Genomic DNA, 23,694 nt, shown 5'->3' on the forward strand with positions numbered 1-23,694 from the left:
TTACAAAGAGCTTCTCCACTCCTCAAGGGTCTGTCCAGATGCAGGGCAGTACCATTTGCCTCGTACCTGTGAGTGTCCAGTTTGCTTTGATTTAGGCTGACCACACAGCTTACACTCATAGTGATAGCTCTCTTTTGCCTTTCTGACCTTTGGGGGCTCACCTTTCCTCACTCTCTCCTGGTTTTCAAGTTCTGCCCTGCGTAACCGCCATTCACGCTGGCGATTAAAGGGATCTAGTGCTTGGTGAGGGAGCCTAGGTTGGTCAGGACAGAAAGAGGTGGATGACCAGCCCTGGGTGGATGCTGAGGGTGGTGGTTGGGTGGCAGGCCAGCCCTGGGAGGATGCTGAGGGTGGTGGTTGGGTGGCAGGCCAGCCCTGGGAGGACGCTGAGGGTGGTGGTTGGGTGGCAGGCCAGCCCTGGGAGGATGCTGAGGGTGGTGGTTGGGTTGCAGACCAGTCCTGGGAGGATGCTGAGGGTGGTGGTTTGGTGGCAGTCCAGCCCTGGGTGGATGCTGAGGGTGTTGGTTCGGTGGCAGGCCAGCCCTGGGAGAGTGCTGAGGGTGGTGGTTCGTTGGCAGGCCAGCCCTGGGTGGATGTTGAGGGTGGTGGGTGGGTTGCAGACCAGTCCTGGTTGGAGGACCAGCCCTGTGTCAATGCTGAGGGTGGTGGGTGGGTTGCAGACAAGCCCTGGTTGGAGGACCAGCCCTGGGTGGATGCTGAGGGTGGTGGGTAGGTTGCAGACCAGCCCTGGGAGGATGCTGATTGTGGTGGTTGGGTGGCAGGCCAGCCCTGGGAGGATGCTGAGGGTGGTGGGTTGGTGGTAGACCAGCCCTGGATGGATGCTGAGGCTTGTGTGTGGGTTGCAGACCAGCCCTGGGTGGATGCTGAGGGTGGTGGTTGGGTGGCAGTCCAGCCCTGGGAGGATGCTGAGGGTTGTGGGTGGGTGGAGGACCAAACATGAGAGTGTGCCAGGGGCGCCTGGTAGGAAGACCAGCTCTGGTACTGTGTTGGGGATGGCTGGTTGGCAGAGGACCAGCCCTCCGTACTGATGTTTTGAGAAGAAGCAGCATCGTGTTGGGCAATACTTGCTTCTTCCCCTCCACTGTGTGGAATAGCAGGTGTTCTGGAACTGTTTCGCCTGCGGATTTTTGCCTCACCCTCACGGTTTTCAGGCTCCTGGAACTCCAAAGGAGTGTGTCCATGCTGAACTGGCTGTGATGGTAGGTCACGAACCTCCAGGAGGGATTCTTTAGCCACGGCAATCTGCCGTGGAAGCCGCACGCCCTGAAGTAAAGAACCCTGTTCTGATGTCTTAGAGCAATCTTGCAGCCTGCAGAGACAGAAAACAAAACACACAAGAGTAAATTTTTCAGTGTGTTAATATTTAAAATTTTTGTTCAAATACGCAATTTAATCAATTTATGAAGATATTAAAGATTAACTCACCAGTCGGACACTGTGGTGTTGTTAATATTAACCAGTACGAGGTCAGTCCTGTTCATGATCTCTTGGCAGTACTCAACTAGCTGCTTGATGTGTGAGTAGGTCATTACAATGGACTGGGGTATGGCAAATCTCCTCCCTTTATTGTCCTTTGGCCTATTTCTGGGTTGCTTGTACTCTTTGTACAACTTGAGAGCAACACATTCAGAAATTCGGTTCTTGTCTGGTCTGTGAGCAGCCTGACCATGGACCATGAACAATCTGCAAATAGATGACCAGATCACATAGTGCTTATTATATATGCATGTTAACATATTGACATAACTATGAAGAGTTTGGTTTCAAAACGCGATAAACGCCATTTTAAAAATAAAATAAAAGTTACTGCCAAAAACAGTATTGTATCAGGTCAGTATTAAAAAGTAAATTCTTAATTTTACACACAATCCAATAACTGTCGTGTTATTCTGTCATCTTTTCTCCCTTTTTCCCAAAATGCGATAAACACCAGTCCCCCTTTTCTGCAGAATGCAATAAATCCGCTCAACAAATCACAGCGCACCATTCCACGCAGTGTAAAGAAACAATGGCGGTGCGTTGAATACACACATAATCCTAGTTTTCCTCATCTACTTTGTACTTCGTGATCAACAAACAAACAAAAACAAAATAATACTTTTGATGGCACTGATAAACCTGTGGTGGTTTTCTGAGACGGGGAAGAAACATAAGCCACTCGAATGGTCTGACTAGTTGCTAAACTGCTCTCTTGAACAAATGTCTCGTCGAAAATAACAAATGTTTTGGTTTCCTAGGTAATCTACGTGTTGCCTGTATATAAATAAACTACATTTAAAGAACTTTGTTGTAATTTATTCTTAGCGGAGTTTACCGGAAGTTACGTGCGGACTAGGGCTGTTGAAACGAATTTCAGTAATCGAATATAATTCGAATATTTAAAAAAATAATACTAATCGAATGTTAAAACTACTATTCGAATGGGATTTAAAAAAAAATGTATTAAAAAATATTTTTTATGTGTTCACTATCTAACGCATTTATGCTGTTAAATACAGCTAGCTACCTCGACCCGCATTTCCATCGGCTAATTCATTTGAAACAAGACCAGCAGCAGGAGGTACGTGAGAAAGAGAAAGCGGAGCTGATAGCGGTTGCGGAGGAAGGTTATGAGAAAGACGAGAACGAAGCAGCCAAGGTGAAGAGGACAGTGTCAGGAGAAAACCGCTCTCAGTGCTATGGACGACCGTTTTGGGAATGTCTTTAATGCTAATTTGTTTGGATAAGTTTGTCTTTTCGACCAGTAACAAAATACTTGTTCAAGATCACACTTCCTCTAAGGTGTGTTTAAATGAAAAAAGAATAGTGAAATTGGAGGCCAGGGGATGTGTGTGCTGTGTGTAGGTATTGTATAACTAATGATGCGATCTACGCAGCCCTCATACGTGAACAAAGAGAACTGCGTTGATAATGACATTTTTCATTAAAGTTGACAACTTTGTTAATTTTGTGTCTAAGCTTAGTCATTAATTAGCAAGAAAGATATCACCTGTTATTAAATAATTACATGTTTATTAGTAATACTGCAATGGACATAATTTAAAACAAGTCAACTATACGAGCTCATAGTGGCATTGGCAATGCATAAGCCCATTTTTACAACGTGTGTAGATAGGTATAGTAAATATTAATTAGTCAAATTTGAGCATTAAATAATCGATTATAAATCAAATTTAAAAAAAAAAATTATGAATGAAATTCGAATGGGATAATAGAGGAAGATTGACAGCCCTAGTGTGGACCACGACACCCGCTTGTTTATGTTGTTACTGCTGAAACCGTCTATAATAAATCTTTGAAAATCAAATTATGGATTTGAATTTTTTATATTATAAACTAAATATGCTATGTGAAAGTTTGTAACAGAAAATAGTGGTTTTTATCTTTTCACTTTCTTGGTATACAAAACATGTTTTAGTCAAATTAGTCAAAATGGATGTATTGCGTTTTGGAACCAAACTCTTTAAATATTGATATGAATACTAAGGAATACAGTTATATGAGATGTAGATACCTCTCAGCTGCTTGCTGGCCTGGAGCAGAGCCACTGCGTTTTCTTGAAGCCCTCCAAGGTCCTGACAAATTTTGTTTTTTGCTCTTGAGGGAGTAACTGGTGGGGGTCTTGTCAAAGGCACTTAGATGAGAGTATAACCTCAAAATCTCTGCCACTTCAGCATTGGAGAGTGCTGTTATGGTTCGGTTAAGGCCAACCAGGTAACCTGCCAAGGCATCAACTGCCTCCCATCCAGGAATCCCTCTGGCATCACACCTGGTGTCCTGTTACAAAATTAAACCAATAAACATCTGGTACAAGGGCAAATATAAAAAAGCCCACATTTCTAATGGTGAAACATTATCCACTTTACCGGAGCTGGAGTGACGAACCCACTTTCCTCAAATGGGGCGAGGACAGTCCTGGTAGAGGCATCACTCTCAATTGGGGAGTGGACGGGACTTGCAGAGGCATCTCTCTCCTCAAATGGGGAGCAGACGGGCCCAGCAGAGGCATCACCCTCCTCCAATGGAGAGTAGACGGGCCCAGCAGAGGCATCGCCCTCATCCAATGGGGAGTAGACCTGCCCAGCAGAGGCATCCCCCTTCTCCAATGAGGAGTAGACAGGCCCAGCAGATGCACCACCCTCCTCCAGTGGGTAGTGGACGGGCCCAGCAGATGCATCACCCTCCTCCAGTGGGGATCTGGGATCTGGCCTGGGCCTTTGGCCACCGCTTCCAAATTGCTGAGGTGATTAATAAAAGTATACACAGAATTATTAATAAAGAATAAATATTCTTTTAAATGCTTCTTGTGTCTGTTCTACATTAAAAATGAAAAACTGGCTATTAGTTTACAGGTCGATAGTAGAGACACTGATCAGCCATGCTGTGATTGCCCGATTGTTACTATGGCCAAGAACATGCCCTTTTATTGCCCCTTGCAGTGCGAAAGTATTAATGAAAGGTTTTTGTGAACTTTTTATGAGGCTGAATTTGTAAACCCAGTCAAAGCTATTTTTGTACATAAAATCACCCTACATAATGTAAAATATTTTAAGTAAATATAATCTTGATATCTTTACTATTCATGTTAAAGACAGAAATTAATGATTGTAATCAAACTTTGATGCTCCTAAAGTACTTTAAGTCTCTTTTAAAAACAGTTAAATGCTGTTTTGTCTGTTTGTAACATCAACCTAAGTATCTTCATGAAATGTGCTAGCAGGAGTGATGTCTCTAAACTGATTGATTGTACAGATCATCTCTGGAGGCAGTTGCTCTTTCTTAAACCCACAGCCAATGCAACAATTTAATTTCTGATAAATAAACTTTGAATTGTAGTTTATTAAAATATGGTGTTTTCCCTCTTTTGTGCAGTTGTTGATAATACACCAACACTTTTAGCAGTTCCCAATAATGTGTTAAATGAAGTATGATGTGCAGTAAATGAATGTAAATGTTATTCTACATCAAAATATTATAAAATGCAACTGTATTTGATAACAATAGGGCTGCAGCTATCGTTTCTTTTTGTAATCGATTAATCTAGCACTGAATCGATCGATTAATCGAGTAATCGGATTTGTGTGTGTTTTTAAACAACCAAAACAAATAATGCATAACGAAAATGACTTGGCTTGTTCAATGTTCAAGCATTTGGCTTTTATTTCTGAAAAAACAGAGGTATTTGGCTCCAAAAAATAAGCCTATTTATTTCAATTTTTACCCATTTAGTGTTTATAAGTGCCAGTGCCAACAATTAAACACTTTAATTTATTAATATGCACAACAGGTTTCATGCTGTAATCTAGCCCTGACATCAAAGTAAATATCTGGTTTATGTAAATTTCTACACCTGCAGCATTTACCATTAGGCTACTAACATATAATATATCATTTCTGGGGTGAGCCTATTTGCTATGGTAACAACCTGTGTGTGTGCGCACGCACGTGCACCTGTGTTTGTGTGTGAGGAAGAGTGACACCCCAGTCAGACGTTCAGTTGCTTCATTGCATTTTGGTACGGCAGAAATACATACATTCATTTTCAATAGAACGCTGCATTTGGTTTGCATCACTTGCATTGCGGTGCATTTTAGGTTAAGAATCCGTTCGAAAAATCACAACATCACGTCCCGCTGTATACAGTGAATGCATGCTGAAATTATTGTTGCGTGGCTACATAAAAGTTTAAGCATATGTGATGCACTGCGCGATCGGTCTGACTCGCGTGAGAGAGAATAACTTCCTTATGCTAAACTCCAATAAAACAGAGATTATTATTATTGAACGAAATATGTCAGATTACAAGTTGCCCATATATGATTGCACTGTGGTGCCGTTTTTTGGTACACACACCTGTAAAGTGCATGCGTGTGTGTGTGAAGGGGTTCTTTTTTAAGCTATACTCTCCTGCAATTGAACGTGAATACGTTTACTACTTAAAAACATCAAAGCTAAACATCATATCTAGTCAAACCGCATAACGACATCGCTACAAATACAGTATGGGATTAAAATCAGCGGAAGCTACGTTACCTTGTTTCATCGACGCTTGGTGAAACAGCAGTGGATGTTTTCGGTTCAGATGCTGAATGTAATGATAATGTAATGATACCAAACTTTAGACATTCTCTCTCTGTCGTTTATGGACATATTTGCTCCGCCATCGCGCCAACTAAATTCAAAATGTACCACGCGCTATGATGTGCTTCCTGAACATTGAACAACGGTCCGTGTGAACAATGTACATGACAGCAAAGAAATGCTCTCAGATGAAATGCATTTAGAGAAACTATATGCAAGTGGTTAAATAAGTTTAATTAAATTGCGTTTTTCTTATATAACTGATTTCTGACTATATTAGCAGTAGCCACATTAACTGAAAGTCTTGCATCTGCTGAGTCTGCACAGAAATTTGTTGTAAAGAAGATAAAGATGTGTGAAAATATGTGCAAAAAAAAACTTATTTGGTTATTGGCATTTTTGTCACAGGAAAGGGACAGGGTAACATCATTGTAGACAGAGTTTTAAAGATAGAATAGATAGAAATGACTAGGCAAACCCTTCATGCATGAGATTGTAAGCCTACTTGACAATCTAAAGACAAAGCTAAAATCAGAGATGAGTTTATTCAATGGAAACTTATTTCACATTGAGTAATATTCTTTATTGTACATAATGTTAACTCTATGTGGGAGGGGATATATTATCGCGAGAGTCTACGAGAAGTGAGACTGAGTTGCGAGAGTCAGTGAGGCTGGGGAGAGGAAGTTGTTCTCAGTCTGTAGAGTGTGAGTGCATGTGGGGGATTTGGGGCGTAAAACGGAATAATAAAATCTTTCTTTGGATCTACGTTGCATCTATAGTTATTTGCATGGTAGCAGAGGATGGTTTCCAACTACAGAGTACCGTCTAAGCTTGACGAAGCCCAACCATACGAGTGCTGGAAAAATGAAGTTAGTATTTGGAGACTTGTTACGGACTTGGACAAGAAGAAGCAGATACTCGCGGTGGTACTAGGGATCGAGGGGCGAGCCAGAGAGACCACTTTGGAAATACCTGCGAACAATCTGAACAAAGACGATGGTATGGAAACTATGGCAGCTAAGCTGGACGCAATATTCTTATGAAGCATACTCTAATTTCGTCTCGATTTAAAAAAAATGTGGTGTCCATGACGGACTACATCATAGACTTTGAGCAGAGATACAACTGCATGAAGAAGTACCTGACCATGCCTGACGCTGTGTTAGCGTTTAAACTTCTGGACACGGCTTGTCTGAGAAGAGTAGAAAGCTAGCACTTACAGCGTGCACGGATTTAACATTTGCATCCATGAAGTCAGCGTTGAAGCCGATTTCGGAGGAAAAACCAGTGTAGTAAGCGAACAAAATGCGTCATTTGTCAGACACGTACCATTGGCCAAAAGACTGTCCTCATCGCAGAAATGAAGTAAAGCTAGCAGAAGATGAAAATGTGGAAGAGTGTAACATTAAACTGTGTACCAAAGTCATGACAGACTCTGAGATCTTCCTAACTGAATCACTGGGATCAGCTATCATTGACACAGCATGCACACATACTGTTTGTGGTGAGAAATGGCTGGATAGTTATATAAAAGATCTGAGCCAAAGTCAAATAAACAAACTGTTGCAAACAGAATCTTCAAGCTGCAGACCGTTCAGATTTTGTGATGGTCAGGTGGTATACTCCCAACAAAAGGGTGAAGCTTCCCGCTAAGATCGGACCAACAAAATGTCACATTAAAACGGAAGTTGTTCCTGTTAATATTCCTTTACTGCTGAGTAAAATGTCTCTAAAGGAAGCAGGATCAGTTTTAGACATGGAGAATGACAGAGTTGTCATGTTCAAGCAACCAGTGCCTCTTGAGCTCATTAGTTCGGGAGATTATTGTGTTGACATTAGAGATGGTAATAATGAAGCGGACACCAATGAAAGTGAAGTTCTTGTTGTCACAATAAAGATGTCTACAAAAGAGGAGCGTAAAGTTCTCCTGAAGCATCATAAGCAGTTTGGCCACGCCTGCGCAGACCAACTGCAGAGACTCATCCACAGCTCTGGAAATACTGACAAGGACTGTCAGGGAACTACACTGCGACCATATGCCTCTGGTTTCTATGCCGATGGTTCTTGTTACACCCACGCGCTGCATTTTCTTTCTCACATTTTTTAAATAATCTTATTATTAATAAACCATATCTTTTCTAAAACCAATCATGTCACCGGGACAGCAACTAGACTTTTAAATCTGAAATAATGAGTGGATTAAGCTTTTTAAATTGGCAAGAGAGAAATAGAAAGATTGTTAATGGCAAAGAAAGTTTGGGGTGGTTAGATTAATGAAATATAATGTGAAATTAATATTAATTTTCAATAAATCAAAGTATTGTGTTGTGTCACACATTATTAGTTCTTCGTCACATGTATAGTAGACCATTATTTATCAGTGGGTAATGATTGCCCTTTTCACCAGCTACCACCACAAGTAAATTTCAGATCTGTGGGAAACACTGCAACGTTTAAGAAAACAAGAAGGCATGTGGTTTAAAAGATGGCAAGTAAAATAAAAAGCATATCTGTATGCAATACATTTCATTATTGTTCATTATTATCCAGAGCGCCTTAATATAATTTGAAAAAAATATGTGCGACCAAATCATATTTTGCGCCAGTAACTGAAAAAGTTGGTAGCGCAAGTGCCACCAGTGGAAAAGGTTAGTGTAGTTCCCTGACTGTCAAGTTATTCTGCAAGAGATCATCCGTGACTGTGAGGTATGTCAAAGATACAGCAAGACCAAGCCCAAGCCTGCTGTTGGTTTGCCTTTAGCCTCAGAGTATAATGAGACAGTGGCAATGGATCTATATGAGCTGGAACCTGGCGTATGGTACCTCCATATCATCGACCACTTTACACGCTTCAGCGCTGGAAACATTGTGAGAACAAAAAAAGCCTCGGAGATCGTCAACTCTTTCATTCACTCGTGGATAAGTGTTCATGGTGCCCCGAAAAGAATATACACCGACAACGTGGTGAGTTTAACAATGAGGAGTTAAGAGAGATGGCAGAAAAATTTAACACTGAGATAAAGACTACAGCGGGATACAGTCCTTGGAGCAACGTGCTGTTGGAGAGACACAACATGACACTGACTGAGATCCTCCTGAAGGTGAAAAAAGGAAACGGGTGTGGTTGGCAGACTTCTCTAGGCTGGGCTCTAATGGCAAAAATGGCATGGTTATAGTCCATATCAGCTTGTGTTTGGTTGCAGTCCTAATCTTCTCTCCGCTTTGGTGGATAAACTACCTGCTCTAGAAGGCACTTCTATTGGTACTAGAGTAGGACAGCACTTAGCAGCATTGCAAGCTTCCAGAAGAGCATTCACATAGGTGGAATTTTCAGAAAGGATAAGAAGAGCTTTACAAAAGAAGATCAGGCTGAAAAGTACGAGACAGGAGACAGTACAGAGTGGAAAGGCCCTGCTGTAGTTATCGGTCAGGATGGCTCTGTAGTATTTTTCAGACATGGGGGATTCTTGTCAGAGAACATCAGTCCAGGGTGAATAAAGTTAATGAGGATGAGGATAAACTTGTACTACTCGATAATCCTGAAAATAGTAAAGAAAATGAAAGCGTAATACACACGGATGTGTCAGACAATTCAGATGATGAAATGAGTGTTAAGGGAGATGTTCAATTCCCTGACAACACATAAACAGATGATAGAGAAGACGTAGGACAAACTAATGAGACAGATAGTACTAATACATTGGGTTCTACTGGTGTCAAACTGAGAACAGGTCAGACAGTGACATTTACAAACAGAGATGATGGTACTAAGCACACTGACAGAGTTTTAGGCCGAACAGGAAAAGCAAAAGGGCAATATAAAAACTGGTACAATGTGTAGTATCTTAAAACAAATGGCAGTGGGGGGTCTAAAGGAAGCTTTAGACATGTCATATGTTGATGATCTTCTCAATGAATGTGAAAACACAGATGCTGATGTACTGATTACCAAAGACATCTCTTTTGATGCTGCTAAACAGGAAGAGACTGAAAACTGGCAAAATAATAATGTTTACGAAGAGGTTACAGACAAGTAGGGGTGTCAACAATAATCGATGCGGCAATGCATCGCAATGCGCGCATGCACAATTCAGCATCGATGCAGCAAAGTGCCATAATCGATTATGCCACTGTTTATTTTCTGGCCTCGACAATAAAATTGTGAAGTTTCAATTACCTTCGGGGGCATAACAACAACAATCAAGATGGCTGAGGTGGAGAGAGATGATCGTGATAGACGGGTAAATAAAAACGCACCCTTTTCCATGGAAAGTGGACATACGAGCACATTTCGGATTCTATGAAGTTAATGGGAAACTAGACAAGACTTACACTGTGTGTAAAATTCTCATCTCAGATATATAATTGTCATTGTCTTAAAGCTGCTTAGCTTCCGTTTTTGTTGAGAATATTTGCACTTGACTTTACTACTTGACTGGTTAAAAATTTGCCTTGTTGTGTACAGTAGAATTAAATTCTGATGCATCGCAATGCATCGTAGAATCGAATTGAATCGTTACCTAGTGAATCGTAATTGAATCGAATTGTGAGGACAATGCCAATGCACACCCCTAAGGGTCAAAGATGTATTTCTACTAGATGGGTCTGTACGTTGAAGGAAACTTCTAATGGTTTTGATACAAAAGCTCGCCTTGTGGTGAGAGGTTTTGAAGAGGTCAATATCCATGAATTACAAAAAGATTCTCCCACATGTGCATCAGAGTCACTCAGGCTGCTGTCAGTTGTTATTTGTCAGAACAAATGGAAAGTGAATTCTATGGATTTTAAGTCTGCTTTTTTACAGGGAATGGAACTCTCAAGAGACATTTACATTCGTCCCCCACCAGAAGCAGGTGTGGACAATGTATTGTGGAAACTAAAGAAATGTGTGTATGGACTTGCAGACGCCTCCCTCTACTGGTACAACAAGGTCAAAGAACTCATGCTGAACAGTGGGGGTAAAATGTCACGGGTTGATTCTGCAGTGTTTTATTGGCAGGATGAGCAGTCTGAGGTGACCGGCATACTGGCATGCCATGTGGATGATTTTTTTGGGGCAGGTTCAGAGGATTTTGTTACTAATGTCATACCTGTACTTAAATCTGTATTTCACGTGGGTCGTGAAGAGCATGAGAATTTTTCATATGTGGGTATGAATATTGCTACTGTGGGTGGTATAGTGCAGGTGCATCAGCACAGTTACATTGAAAACCTACAACCAGTTCACTTACAGGCAGCACGAGCTGTACAGAGAGAGGCTCCACTAAACGAGAAAGTAAAATAACAACTCCGGTCCAAATTGGACAGATTTTGTGAGTTGCTAAACAAACAAGACCAAATGTAATGTTTGACACATGTAGCCTAGCATCCAACATTAAGAATGATACTGTTCAGTCCATACATGAAATGAAAGTCACACTTAAGTTCCAACACTTGGGAAACAGTGAAGATTTAAGTTTAGTGGCTTTCAGTGATGCCTCACTAGGCAATCTTCAGGATGGAGGTACACAGGAAGGGGCTTTAATTGTCCTCATGGAAAAAACAGTAAAGTGTTCCCCTTTGTTTTGGCAATCTAAGAAAATCAAACGTGTGGTAAGAAGCACGCTGGCAGGAGAAACCCTTGCGATTGTAGCAGCACTACCCAGACGGGTTGAATGATAAGTGCTTTAATTAGAGACAGGTGTGCTATGGGTGTAGGTGTGCATAAAAGGAAGGTTTCCAGCATTGTTTGAGGCTGACGGGTGGTTGCTGCTGTGACTTTGGACGTTGAATGCCTAATGTTTTCTTAGTGGATTTTTTGAGCCGTTTGGGACCAGCATTTGATTGTGGACTTGCTGCATTTTGGGTATGTCACAGTGGATAAATAACTTGTTTTATTTAAGACGAGCTGTTGACTGTATGTGCTTTGTTCATTTGTCTTAGTATTCATTCCGGGCTGTATTTATCATGCTGTGCTTTGGCGTTAGCAAGGCTGACTCTATTAATCAAGTTTGTAGACTATCGTGAGTTATTTAATATAAAGGAGCTGTTGTTTGTAAGCGCTCTATTTGTTTACATAGTATACATGCCATGTGGAGTTTATCCATCACTGGATGTGTCAGCAGTGCCGACTCTCTAATAATCAGGTGGGTATGCTACTGATTTATTGCATGCTGATTATGAAAATTCCATCGTTAATGCTGTACTTTTTCTTTTATCAGCTTAAAGCACTCCGGAGGTATATGCCCATATGACACTGGGTAGCGGATTTGGATGGTGGCCCAGCTTCCCCTTCTTGGTGTTTTATTATTATTTTTCTAATTTTTTTGTTTAAGTATCTGCCTAGCGGCTTACTTCTGTGACACCTGGTCCACCCCTTCATTTGTGCCGTCCGCATTAAGTGGCCTGTTCCTGGGAATAACTGTGGGACAGGGTATTAGTTTTTCTCAGTCGCTTTGGTGCATTTCTCACATCACTATTTACATTCGCACAACAGTTAGTTCAACCTCCACAACATTTAGTCATTTGTGCACGTCATAGTAGCAGTTTCTCATTCCTTCGAACAAATTGCAAATGCTTTTGGACATGCATCAATTGCTTTCATACAATTCTCTGCTGTTTTATAACATTATCATTTGTTTGTCATGTCAGTCAAAATTAACTATACTTGTGAATGCTGAATAGTCATTCCATGTAAAACTAATAGTCCTTATTTCATTGCTTCAGTCATTACATACAAAAATTTTCAAGTTTTTTTAAGTCTTTTTTTATCCGAAAAGTCTCCTAAATTGAACAATTTTTGAGATGATGTGGCCAGACAGAGGAATGTCTGGATGTACAAGAATGATTACAGTACTATGTCTGTTGTATGTTCAGTTCCAATATGTACTGCAATGTTTTTTACAGTTGTGCACAGCCAAAGTTTGTTGTAAATAAGGATGTATTTTTTTCTTTTGCACAATACTATGAACAGATTAGAATTGCAAATAGGGATGGGACGATTACCGGTTTCACGATTAACCATGATAAAATGTCCTGACGGTTAGTATTATCGTTTAAAATGTAATTATCATTATAACCGTGTTTGATTACCGTGATTTTGAAAACTCGCGGTAAATCCTGTCCAGCCAGAATCAGCTTGACGCAGGCGCTCGCATGCAACATTAGCTTTTGTGCGAGAAGGCGTGGCGGATGCAGTAACAGGTGCACTGTGTTTTAATGCGTTGCTTATGTGTGCATTTGTTTTTATTTAAGCTACTGTTCATTAAAACAGGTTCATACATTTCAGGGCTCCATGTTAATGTTCATTTAATGCAGGGGTGTCCAACACAACCAGTCGATCGCAAATGCAATGCGGGTAGATCGCCTATAAGTTAATAACTGTATGCTGCTCCACGCCTCCACGAGCTTCGGAAAGCAAAGCGCCAAATTGGCATTATGGTCTTAGAAGTCTTTTTGAGTTGTTGAGCATTTCTTCTCAAGTGTGTTTTTATAAATCTTATGCCTGCCCGCTGCAGCGGAGTCGTCTAACTTCCGAAATTTGAATGCACATACATGCTGGAGTTGATCCACACGTACGGTGTATGTGCGCGCGATCGATCGACCGAACGAGAGAGAAATGCTTCTGATAATGTTGTCAGTTTATTTCATCAAAACCGCATCTCTGCTATATGGTCTCACCATGTACTCAAGGATTTTTTTTAACTAAAAAAAGTAGATTGCCACACAAAAAAAGGCCGGACACCCCTGATTTAATGTTTATGCTTAAAGTGCATATAGCTGCTAATTGTATTTGTTGTTTGCTGATTTTCAAAAATAAAACTTGTTAAAATTTTTCAGTGTGTGTATCAGTTCTTTTTGAACACTTCCATCTCAATTTAAGAAAACCATGATAATATTGATAACCGTGATAACTTTGGTCACTATAATCATGATATGAAATTTTCAAACCATCCCATCCCTAATTGCAAAGAGCATATGCAGTGAAAATGTGAAACATACATATTCAGTGTCTTGTACTCAGTTACCTCACTAAATACAGTAATGTGTAACTTTATTGTATTTTTCAAATAGCTGTGGAAAAGTGTATAGTCTTGAGTATTTTCAGGTAGTGTCACCAAGATTTTACTTTTTTGCATTGGAAAACATTTATAAAGTAAACTGTCATAATGAAAACATGACTAAGCCACTTGACTATCTTGTTCATAAACAATGGTGTCAGGACTTTTCATTTTGATGACACTGACACTTTCATTGACATGAAAACTTGCATTTTTGAAATGACCTATCCATTTTGAGCAAGTGACACACTTTTGCAGGTTATCAACTAGGTTTTGCAGTTTGCACTAATTGTTTTGAGAACTGCATTAACTGTTGTGCAAATGTAAATAGTGATGTGAGAAATGCACCAAAGCGACTGGGAAAAACTGTAAGTTGGGCATTCGCTACCCCGTATTGTTTCAACTGGAGGAGGTTTGCGTGGTTGTATGGTACATTTGTGGTCGTGTGCATGAGTTAAGTTAAGGTGTGTGTGACTTATAGCGTGTGTATAGTGTGAGAATGACACGTCGTTTAATGTGCGTGCGTGAATTATAGAGGGTGTGCGTGTGGTAAATAGATTATGGTTTAAGTGAGGAATGAATGCTAGTTTGTTTACTTTTTGTATTTTGTTAAACTATGATGTGATTTTTGTTTTCTGTTTATTTTATTTAATATTGGTTTCACAAGTTGGTGTGTTTATTTGGTTATTTTGTGGAGCTGTGTTATTTTATTCAACTGTTAGATCGGTCAGGGAGGAGTGTTAACCTCAATTTATTTTTTTGTAATTGTTCACTGAGTAGTTTGTGTAACTTTGTTTCTTTGAAACACGTGTGGTGAAGTGAGCCCAAAGAAACTTGTATTTAAAGTGTGTTGTGAAGTGGAAATTTGCTTTTCTTTCTCCCTGTTATCCGATCTGAACTTTTGATGTCTGGAACCTAATCCAGTGTTTTTAAATGAAGCTAGCTTCACTAGTCTTGTGTTAAAGATTACATTAAATTGTGGTTTTACTTTCTGTATAAATAAAGTATTGTTGTTTTTGTATTCGTGTCTCCTCTGAATCTTTGTGGGAACTAACCTGTGTCCCATTTATATTTCCCTGGGTGTAATTCCCAGGGTGGCGTAGTCCGTTACAAAGACTTGGGTGTTTAGAAATCTTTTAAGAGGTTCCGAATAGTACCTTGTTAGAGGTAAATTGTGTGTAGAATAACACCTCTGGGTGCAACACTGTCAGATGGTATTGACACTGCTATGTTCTTGCTTACTACTGGTAAAGCTGATCTTAATGATCTTCCACTTATTTGTGTTACTGATAATCATTCCCTGTTTAACGCTCTTCAGTCTACAAAGCAGGTCACAGAGAAGAGATTAAGATTAGAAATAAAGTGGTGTCAAAGAGCTTCTACATGCTAATAAAATCGAAGTGCGTTGGTCAGAAGCCAAGTCACAACTTGCTGACTGTTTGATACAGAAAAGGTGCTTCCTCACTTGTGCTTCTTAAAGCACTGTATGAGGGTGTATGGAAACTGTATTATCGGGAGAGCCAGTGAGACTGGGGAGAGGAAGTTGTTCTCGGTTTGTAGGGTGTAACCAATGTGGCGAAATGGGCTTAAAACGGAATAACAATCTTTCCTTGGAACTATGTTGCATCTATAGTTATTTACACACAACACCTATTATTGCTAAAATAAATTTAAAATGAATGTGATCATAAGCATGTTTGTCTTGTCATTCGTTTAAGAATAAGTAAAACAGCTGCTCCACAAAAAAAGATGCACAAGTACATAAACATTTTTCTTTTATATATATTTTTTAAATAACATTGCTAAAAGATTCAATCTATCCTTTTTTATGTGTTGAATTTGAAATGCTTTTCATATTTATCGTACATCTTACGCAGATTGCCCTCGTATAATGAGAATACATAACTCTGACAGATTTTACGTATCACATCCGCTTAAAAAGGTGCGATCTAATGTTGTTTACATGAAATAAGCCTGCTCCCGAGCTGGTTTAATCTTACGGACCGGTTGCTATGACAGCAACTCTAGGATGAGTTTCGAAGAACTAAATAATTCAAGATCAAGACAAATCGACAACAATCAAATCCAGCTGACTGATTAATCCACGTATGAAGAACAGACCCCAGATATACTGTTGACATAATATTACCTGCAATGTGAGGTCATGAGCCTGTGGTACGGTCACATCAGGACATTCATCCTCAAGGTCTTCATCCAAGATCTCAGGCAGGATGTCAGCATTACCAGTCTGCTGGCTCAGAAGATCTCCTCTGTTGGATTGTGCCAGAAGATATTCAACAGCAATTCGCTCTCCTGCAATAGATATTCATCAAGGGAAAAATTGTTTACTTGCGTACCATGTCACAGTATAGGTCTGATCATCAACAGCAGACTTTTCTTACCTGTAGGTTTCCCAGGGGGGATAAACTCTGGAAGAAGAGGTTTTCCCAAGACTTTGTTGCTGAGCGCATTTACATTGGACATCAAACGAATGTCATACAGCTTTGTCCTGGATGTCTCAGTCATTGAAAGTGCTTGTGCTGACCGGTTTAAATTCCACCTTGACACACCCTCAAGCATGTACATCTGAGTGTGCAATGCATTGCATCTCCACCCTACTCAGACAAAAAACAGGATCACTGATTACAACAAATTACAACAATATTATGTCAACATTCAATAGCAAAATATACCATGTGTGTGTGTGAGGTTTTAACATGCCTGGAATGAAAGCACACTGGTGCTTATGAAAGCTTTCCAAAGAGGAGGACCCTCTGGCGCATCTTAGAACATCCAGTGTCTTGTCTCCTTTCTCCAGCCCTGACCCAATGTTAGTATAAAGCTGCACTCCTGGTGGATCCTGGATGCAGGCAAGGTGTTTTTGCTGTACCTTCCACACTTCAGACATGCGCTCGTGGTTAATAAGGTGTAGCCCAGTGCCGTCCACAAGGTTCCACATGGAGTCAAGGAGACTTTTGATGAGGGCACGGGTCTCCTCCACTCCCCGGGTTTTCCTGCGGCAGTGCTTGGCTAGTTCTTTAGGGCTGATGCTCGCCAACACCTGGGCATCTGTTGGCTCATAGCCCTGATGCTTTTGCCTCAGCTCTGACCGCTTCGCCTCCTTCAGATTACTGATGTCCTGGTAATCCCACTCAAAAATGCAGCTCGACAATTTGGAGCAGAACGTACCATAGAGTGGATGGTGTTCCGTGATGAGACCTTTGGTGAATCGCCTCATAAAGTGGAACACATCCAACCGCACAGTGGACGTCCATGGCCGAAACCAATGGAGAACTGGGCTCACCCCTGTGTAAATTCACAAGATCATGAATAAAAAAAATTTCCTCACAACATGTATGCATTCGTCATGTGTGTGGTTTGTCATTTCAAAATATGTGTTCGGTGGGTCGAGTGAATGTGAATCTATGTGCATCACGTGTTTTGTCAAAATAAGTGCCTGCTGCAGGGTTTATGGGTTTATAAAAAAGACACTTGTGTTTGCCAGATACTCATATAATCTCAAGTTCACTGTAAGGGAGTGTCTTGTGTGTATTTTGTGAATGTGAGCGTCTCTTTTATCATAAACGGTTTTGACACGTGTGGAGCAGGCACTTATTTTGACAAAACACGTGATGCACATGGTTCACATTTTTTGAAACCACAAGCGACACACATGACACTCCAAACCCATATTTTGAATTTGTGCCCCTCAGAAGAGCAGTCACCAGCAGCCACTGGTTTCTAGTGTCATCAACTGCATTATTTGGCAAAAAAACATCAACCCAAATTACAGGTAACCCACCTCTGTCACTGCAACAGTCTCTATCCACATAGATGGCGGCTGGCTGTGGCTCACCAGCATCCCTGTACCGTTGGACGATCCCTTGGCACAGGTCATCCAGTCCAGCCCCCTCGCCGGTTGTGAGGACAGAGTTGAGGACCTGACCATACTCGTTCCCAACATTGGTCATCCATGTTGCCGTGTTCTCAATACCACCAGCCAGTTTTTTGGTCACCTGTTATAACAAAAGAATATACATCATTAGCACATGTATTCTTATTAAACCCTAAAAGAACAAATGAGCTCAAGCTTATACAGGTTTACTTTTACCTTCTTAGTGGAATCGAGCTTCAGAATTCTGCCAAACGTTGAAGTGATGACACCTTTGAGTTCATCAAGGTGGCCGACAACATCGTTGGCATGCACTGTCTCAAACCACTGGGCCAGGGGCAAGGGAATGAAGGGTGGTGGCGGGGAATAAACAGCCTGGGACTGCTTCAGGCAGGATCTTTTGTGAATTTCACAATCTGTGAAATAGTCACAGGATCTCCTGGCCCACTCCTCACTGTGTGCCTCTTGAAAGGCCTGCTGCAGGTAACTGGAGCTATTCCCTGCTGTTCTAGGACGCAAAAGTGTCACACATTTTCTGTCCAGTGCCAAATGTGTAGTCAACACAGCAGGGAATTTGTTGCGGTTAGAGGGGTCCAGTTGCTTTAAAATATCACTACTCCAAGGACAGACAGGTAGTTTGCACTGGCTGCACCTTGGGTAATCTCCCCCTATTAAATAGTACTTGCTGTCCACATCAATGACCTCTCTGACCTTGGTGTAAATGCCAGAGTGGTGCATCTTTCGGTTGCACTGATTACATTTCAAAGGTATGCCCCACATGCGCATTGGTGCCCACAGGAACATCCTCTGACGAAAGTAATCATGTGGGTTTGGAGGTGCCACAGATCTGATTGGGCTTGGGGGGTGGTGCCAATTTTCCCTGACATTCTGTTTCAGCTGCCCTCTTGCGTCATAGAGAATGTGGGCAATCCACTCCAAATCACCTGGCTTGATGACCCGGAGGAATGGCTTTGGTAAAAACCTGGCCCGGCTTACCTCTGGAAAGCGCAGAGGGACTGGTAGTCCTGGTGCTGCTGGAGGAGGAGCAGAAGCAGGAGAAGATGGAAGTGGTGTGCCACTCTGAGTCGCTGGTGCCATCTCAGATAGGGTTGGAGGGGTAGGAGCAGGAGCAACTTGGAGACAGATGGTTGGTGTCGTCTCCTGGGCTGTGAGGCAGACTGTAGCTGGAGCATCTCGGGGAGAGACGATTGGTGTCGGTGTCATCTCTTGGGCTGGGGTAGTGGAGGGATGGGCTGAAGGTGAGGTTAAGACATGACACTTCTCAAGGTGCTCTGATAACCTGACAGCACCCATGGCCTTTGTGCCACAGTGCTCACACTCCTCCTGGACATGGAAGTCTGACAGATGCTGTGTAAACTGGTCAGAGAGCACTTCCTGAGCACAAAGGGAGCATGTCATTGTATTACCACTGGTCCCTGTCTGCTGTGGACCTGCTGCGGTCCCTGTCTGCTGTGGACCTGCTGCGGTCCCTGTCTGCTGTGGACCTGCTGCGGTCCCTGTCTGCTGTGGACCTGCTGCGGTCCCTGTCTGCTGCGGACCTGCTGCGGTCCCTGTGTGCTGTCCTGACTGGGGGAAACAACATTTTGTATTTACTCTCTATATCCTCTTATTCTCTAAATCACACAAAACTCTGCATCAAAACAAGTCATTTGGAGAATCAAGCACATACAGCGAAGAACCAGCCATGGGGAACAGCTGTAAAGGAAGCATTTGTCAGCATCGTTGTCTCACATCATATGTTTAAGGATTCAATGACATTACTTACATCATGGTAGCCACATTTGCAGGGAATATTTTTCCCAAAAATATCTTTTTTTCTGACCGTTAGGCCATATGCAGGGGTCAGCGGACAATTCTTTATCCTCTCTAACACTGCCTTCCAACGTCTGCTCCCGGGTCTCTGGCCAGTGGAAAATTTATATTTCCCCTGGGCAAACAGCATCATGACGCCGGTCCAGAATGAATCTGGCTTTCCTTGCTTTGGCATCTATAGGGCAAGAGGCAGTCATTTAGGCTGAGTATGCAACATGTAGGCCTACATGCACAGACAGATAAACAGACAGACAGGTAGATAGATAGGAAATTAAGCAGCTACAATATAAGGTTGTATGTTTTTTACAGTCTTAACTTAATATTTTAGTCTTAAGTGTGTCAAAATTCTAAGAATAATGTCATTTTACTCTTATGCCTAGACTTAAGCATAAGTTTGATTTATAAAGCCTCCTAAGTGTTAAGACTAGGTCTCAGATCCTAAATTATTTAAGAAAGCTGGAGAGGTCTTATGCACTTAGCAACAAAGAATGTGTTAGAATTACTTTAATTCAAATGTATTTCTATGGATGGTTTTAGCAGTAACAACATAAACACGCAGCTTTCGTGGTCATCACATAACTTCTGGTAAACTCTGCGTAGAATAATTAAAAACAAAGTCCTTTAAAAGTAGTTTATTTATATGTACAATGAGCAGAAAATAGACAGTAGATAGGAATTAATATAACATGAAATATAAAGAGTATAGGGTTTTTTATACAATGTATATTATATTACACTATATAATATACAGTATAAGATGTATATTAGTGAAACTTATTCAAGTGCTTGCACAGTACCGAGATTTTTTATGGGATTATCAAGACAGCATACTTAAAGGTATATAAATTTGCATAATATATACTGTAAAAAGTTAAAGTTGGATCAAATAATTGATATTGCCTAAAAATGTAATGTTTTTTCAACTTACATTTTCTGAGTTTAAGTGAAATAAATAAAGTTAAAATGTTTAATTATTAGGTGTTACTAATTGAAGTAAGTTTTTTTTAAGTAGAGACGCTTTTGGTTTTACAGTTTATGACAGGTAAATAAAATACCATAAAATGTAAATAACAACTACAATAGCATTATCAACCTAAAAAATTGTGAAGTATCTACAAGATTGCAGTGACATCATTACATGTAAAGTGATATTAATAGTGTCATGATTCTGCCCTCTTGTCATTGCTTTATTCTAGTCTTGAGGCAGAATCATGATAGACTCATGTTTTGTGTGCCTGTACGTGGCCTTTTTGTCTCGTCACTTTATCCCCGCTCCCTTGTCATCCTCTTGTCTTCATTGACTAATCCTTGTCACCTGTTCCCCTCATTATTTTACCCCTATTTAAGGTCCTTGTGCTCTGTGTTCTGTCTGGTATCGTTAGCTCTGTTCCTGATCTGTTCCTGTGTGAAGTGAAGTGAAGTGAAGTGAAGTGAAGTGAAGTGAAGTGAAGTGAAGTGAAGTGAAGTGAAGTGAAGTGAAGTGAAGTGAAGTGAAGTGAAGTGAAGTGAAGTGAAGTGAAGTGAAGTGAAGTCTAGTAAGCCAAGTCTAGTAAGCCAAGTTCTTTGAATGTTGTTATTGTGTTGTCTAGTCAAGTTCAGTCTAGTTAATGTCAAAGTCTAGTCAAGTTTAGTGTTAGTCAGTACTAGTTATTGTTGCTTGTTTAATGTTTTGCTCCCACGTGGGCTCTGTTTACTTATTAATAAAGTCATCTTTGTTTTCCATCTGTCTGCGCTTGGGTTCGTTCTCATTCTAATCATGACAAATGGAGTATAAAACCCTGACCCCAAACATAATGTTACAATATTAGCAATGAGCAAGCCAAATGTGAAAGTGACAAGATGGCAAAAATTACAATTGTGTTTAAGTGGAGAAATCCAGCTTAACTTGATCATCTTGTTCAGGCTTGATCATCAAAGTATTTTTTATCTAAGTGTTTGCAAACTTTTGTATTTTCTTATATACACCTTGCCAGTGAAATAAAAATGATATGATTCATCATCTTAATTTTTTAAATAGCACTACGTTTGTCTATTTCATTAACATGTTAAAATCTTAATCAAAATGGTGCAAAATCTTGTAAAATAAATGTATGTACTTATTTGTAATATTGTTAAACTTTTCTTGAAGCAAATTTAAATTAATATATTTAAATACTAATATAATTGTAATGTCTTCATGATTCATGAATGTATGGTGTCACATGCCGCTGTGACTGTATAACATTGCCGGCTTTCTATTGGCTTATACAGAGGTTAAGGGCGGCCATTTTAGGATTAAATCATTGTAGTCCTCAGTTTGCAGCACTTAAGTCAGCACTTAAGAATGAGTCTTACACTTTACTGAAAGTTGCTTTCAGCCTCTTAATAAATGTCTCCTATTCTCAGACTGCTCCTACTCCTTACTAAGAATTTTCTGACACTTAAGCCATAGCTTAAGACTATTCTTAAGAGCATTTCTGAGAAGTTTTATACATACGGGCCCAGGAATTTTTTAAGTCTTAAGTTTCTGAAACACTGTTTCATTTACATTGTTAAGATCACATTAGATGGCATGAACTCACCCTGATGGTTGTCGGTTATTAAAAAATGTAATCAAAACAGTTTAGTGATGAAAGAAATGGGGAAAATGATACTCTCTTACTCACAATCTCTCTATTGTATGATAACTGAACTAAAATCACAACACAAGTCAATCCTGTTTCTTCATTGATGTTATGAAATGTTTTTTTTGATACAGAATATGATGAATGACATGAATATATATTAAAATATCCATTTCAGTTTACCTTGATGGCTATTTTCTGTTTCGATCTCTTGTCCTATTGCTGCAGACGTTATGGTCAAGTGGTGTAACCAGTGTTTTGTCTGAAAGACTAATATTATACAAAAAAGATCATATGAATAATAATGTAATACTCTACTACACTGTAATAATGGGTATTTCAACGATTTGTACTTAAATGGTCAAAGAATAGAACAAGATGTTTACAGCATATGGTCTTACTCAGTACAATGAAAAACGCATACAATTTAAATTTAGAAATAAATATAACAAAAAACATATTCTCATAGGATATTACTAATTAAAGTACTAATTTCATGAGAACTCATGAGGTGTAAAAGATTAGATATTAGTCATTTTTTGTGACTATCTATCTATTGACAACATATTTTGTTAAAAATAGTATACATGTCATATTAAATAATAATTAACCGCGTTATCCTTAAGGTTTTGTGACCGTCTTATCAAACTTAACAGCGACATAAACACTCGACACAGACACAAAATTGAGCATCTCTGTTCTAGTTTAATTTGATGAACAAAAGACAGACACACAAAAGACACTTAAAAACGTCCAGTAAAGAAAATAATTAATATAGCGATTAGCATTATCCCTTAAGGTTTTGTGACCGTCTTATCAAACTTAACAGCGACATAAACACTCGACACAGACACAAATTTGAGCATCTCTGTTCTAGTTTAATTTGATGAACCAAAGACAGACACACAAAAGACACTTAAAAACGTCAAGTAAAGAAAATAATTAATATAGCGATTAGCATTATCCCTAAAGGTTTTGTGACCGTCTTATCAAACTTCACGAAAAACATCCAACGTTTATCAGAGCAGAATTATTTACAAAAACAACAAATACTTTTACGATTTCACTTCAGTGATTTATAATTATATTCAGATAATTTAGTAAGTTCTACTTACTTTTAGTGTCTAGAGATATTCGCCGACGGTATTAAATACAGTTACCTGAGGATGAACTGTAACATCGTCTCCGTCAGTAACCTATCAGAACACTGTTTGCACGGGGC

General features: G+C 40.1%; 1 protein-coding gene and 1 long non-coding RNA gene across 2 annotated transcripts; one reads left to right on the top strand and one right to left on the bottom strand.

Moving 5' to 3' along the window:
• On the bottom strand, window positions 1–23,637 carry LOC129428184 (uncharacterized). The gene is made up of 11 exons (XM_073869084.1): window positions 22,656–23,637; window positions 19,823–20,044; window positions 18,256–19,623; window positions 17,947–18,160; window positions 16,866–17,450; window positions 16,547–16,759; window positions 16,294–16,457; window positions 3,888–4,259; window positions 3,536–3,798; window positions 1,447–1,704; window positions 1–1,330 (listed from the first exon to the last, which is right to left on the bottom strand). Exons 2-11 carry the CDS (start codon window positions 20,042–20,044, stop codon window positions 1–3), a joined length of 4,989 nt encoding a protein of 1,662 aa, XP_073725185.1. The 5' UTR covers window positions 22,656–23,637.
• Window positions 9,609–14,330, top strand: LOC141364240 (uncharacterized). Its single transcript, XR_012369914.1, has 3 exons — window positions 9,609–11,950; window positions 12,165–12,230; window positions 12,306–14,330. It is a non-coding gene; the product is annotated as an uncharacterized lncRNA (long non-coding RNA).
• Window positions 23,638–23,694: the final 57 nt, after the last annotated feature.

The sequence above is a fragment of the Misgurnus anguillicaudatus genome, chromosome 6, assembly GCF_027580225.2.
Source record: "Misgurnus anguillicaudatus chromosome 6, ASM2758022v2, whole genome shotgun sequence".
In the NCBI taxonomy this organism is placed as follows: domain Eukaryota; kingdom Metazoa; phylum Chordata; class Actinopteri; order Cypriniformes; family Cobitidae; genus Misgurnus; species Misgurnus anguillicaudatus.

What these genes read in the sequence shown, in the direction of transcription:
- LOC129428184 (XM_073869084.1), bottom strand. Translation starts at nt 20,044, where the DNA reads ATGCCAAAGCAAGGAAAGCCAGATTCATTCTGGACCGGCGTCATGATG. An exon ending in AGCTCGATTCCACTAAGAAG is followed by an intron (nt 18,161 to 18,255) that starts GTAAAAGTAAAC and finishes TTGTTATAACAG; the next exon opens with GTGACCAAAAAACTGGCTGG. An exon ending in CCCCCCTGGGAAACCTACAG is followed by an intron (nt 16,458 to 16,546) that starts GTAAGAAAAGTC and finishes TATCTATTGCAG; the next exon opens with GAGAGCGAATTGCTGTTGAA.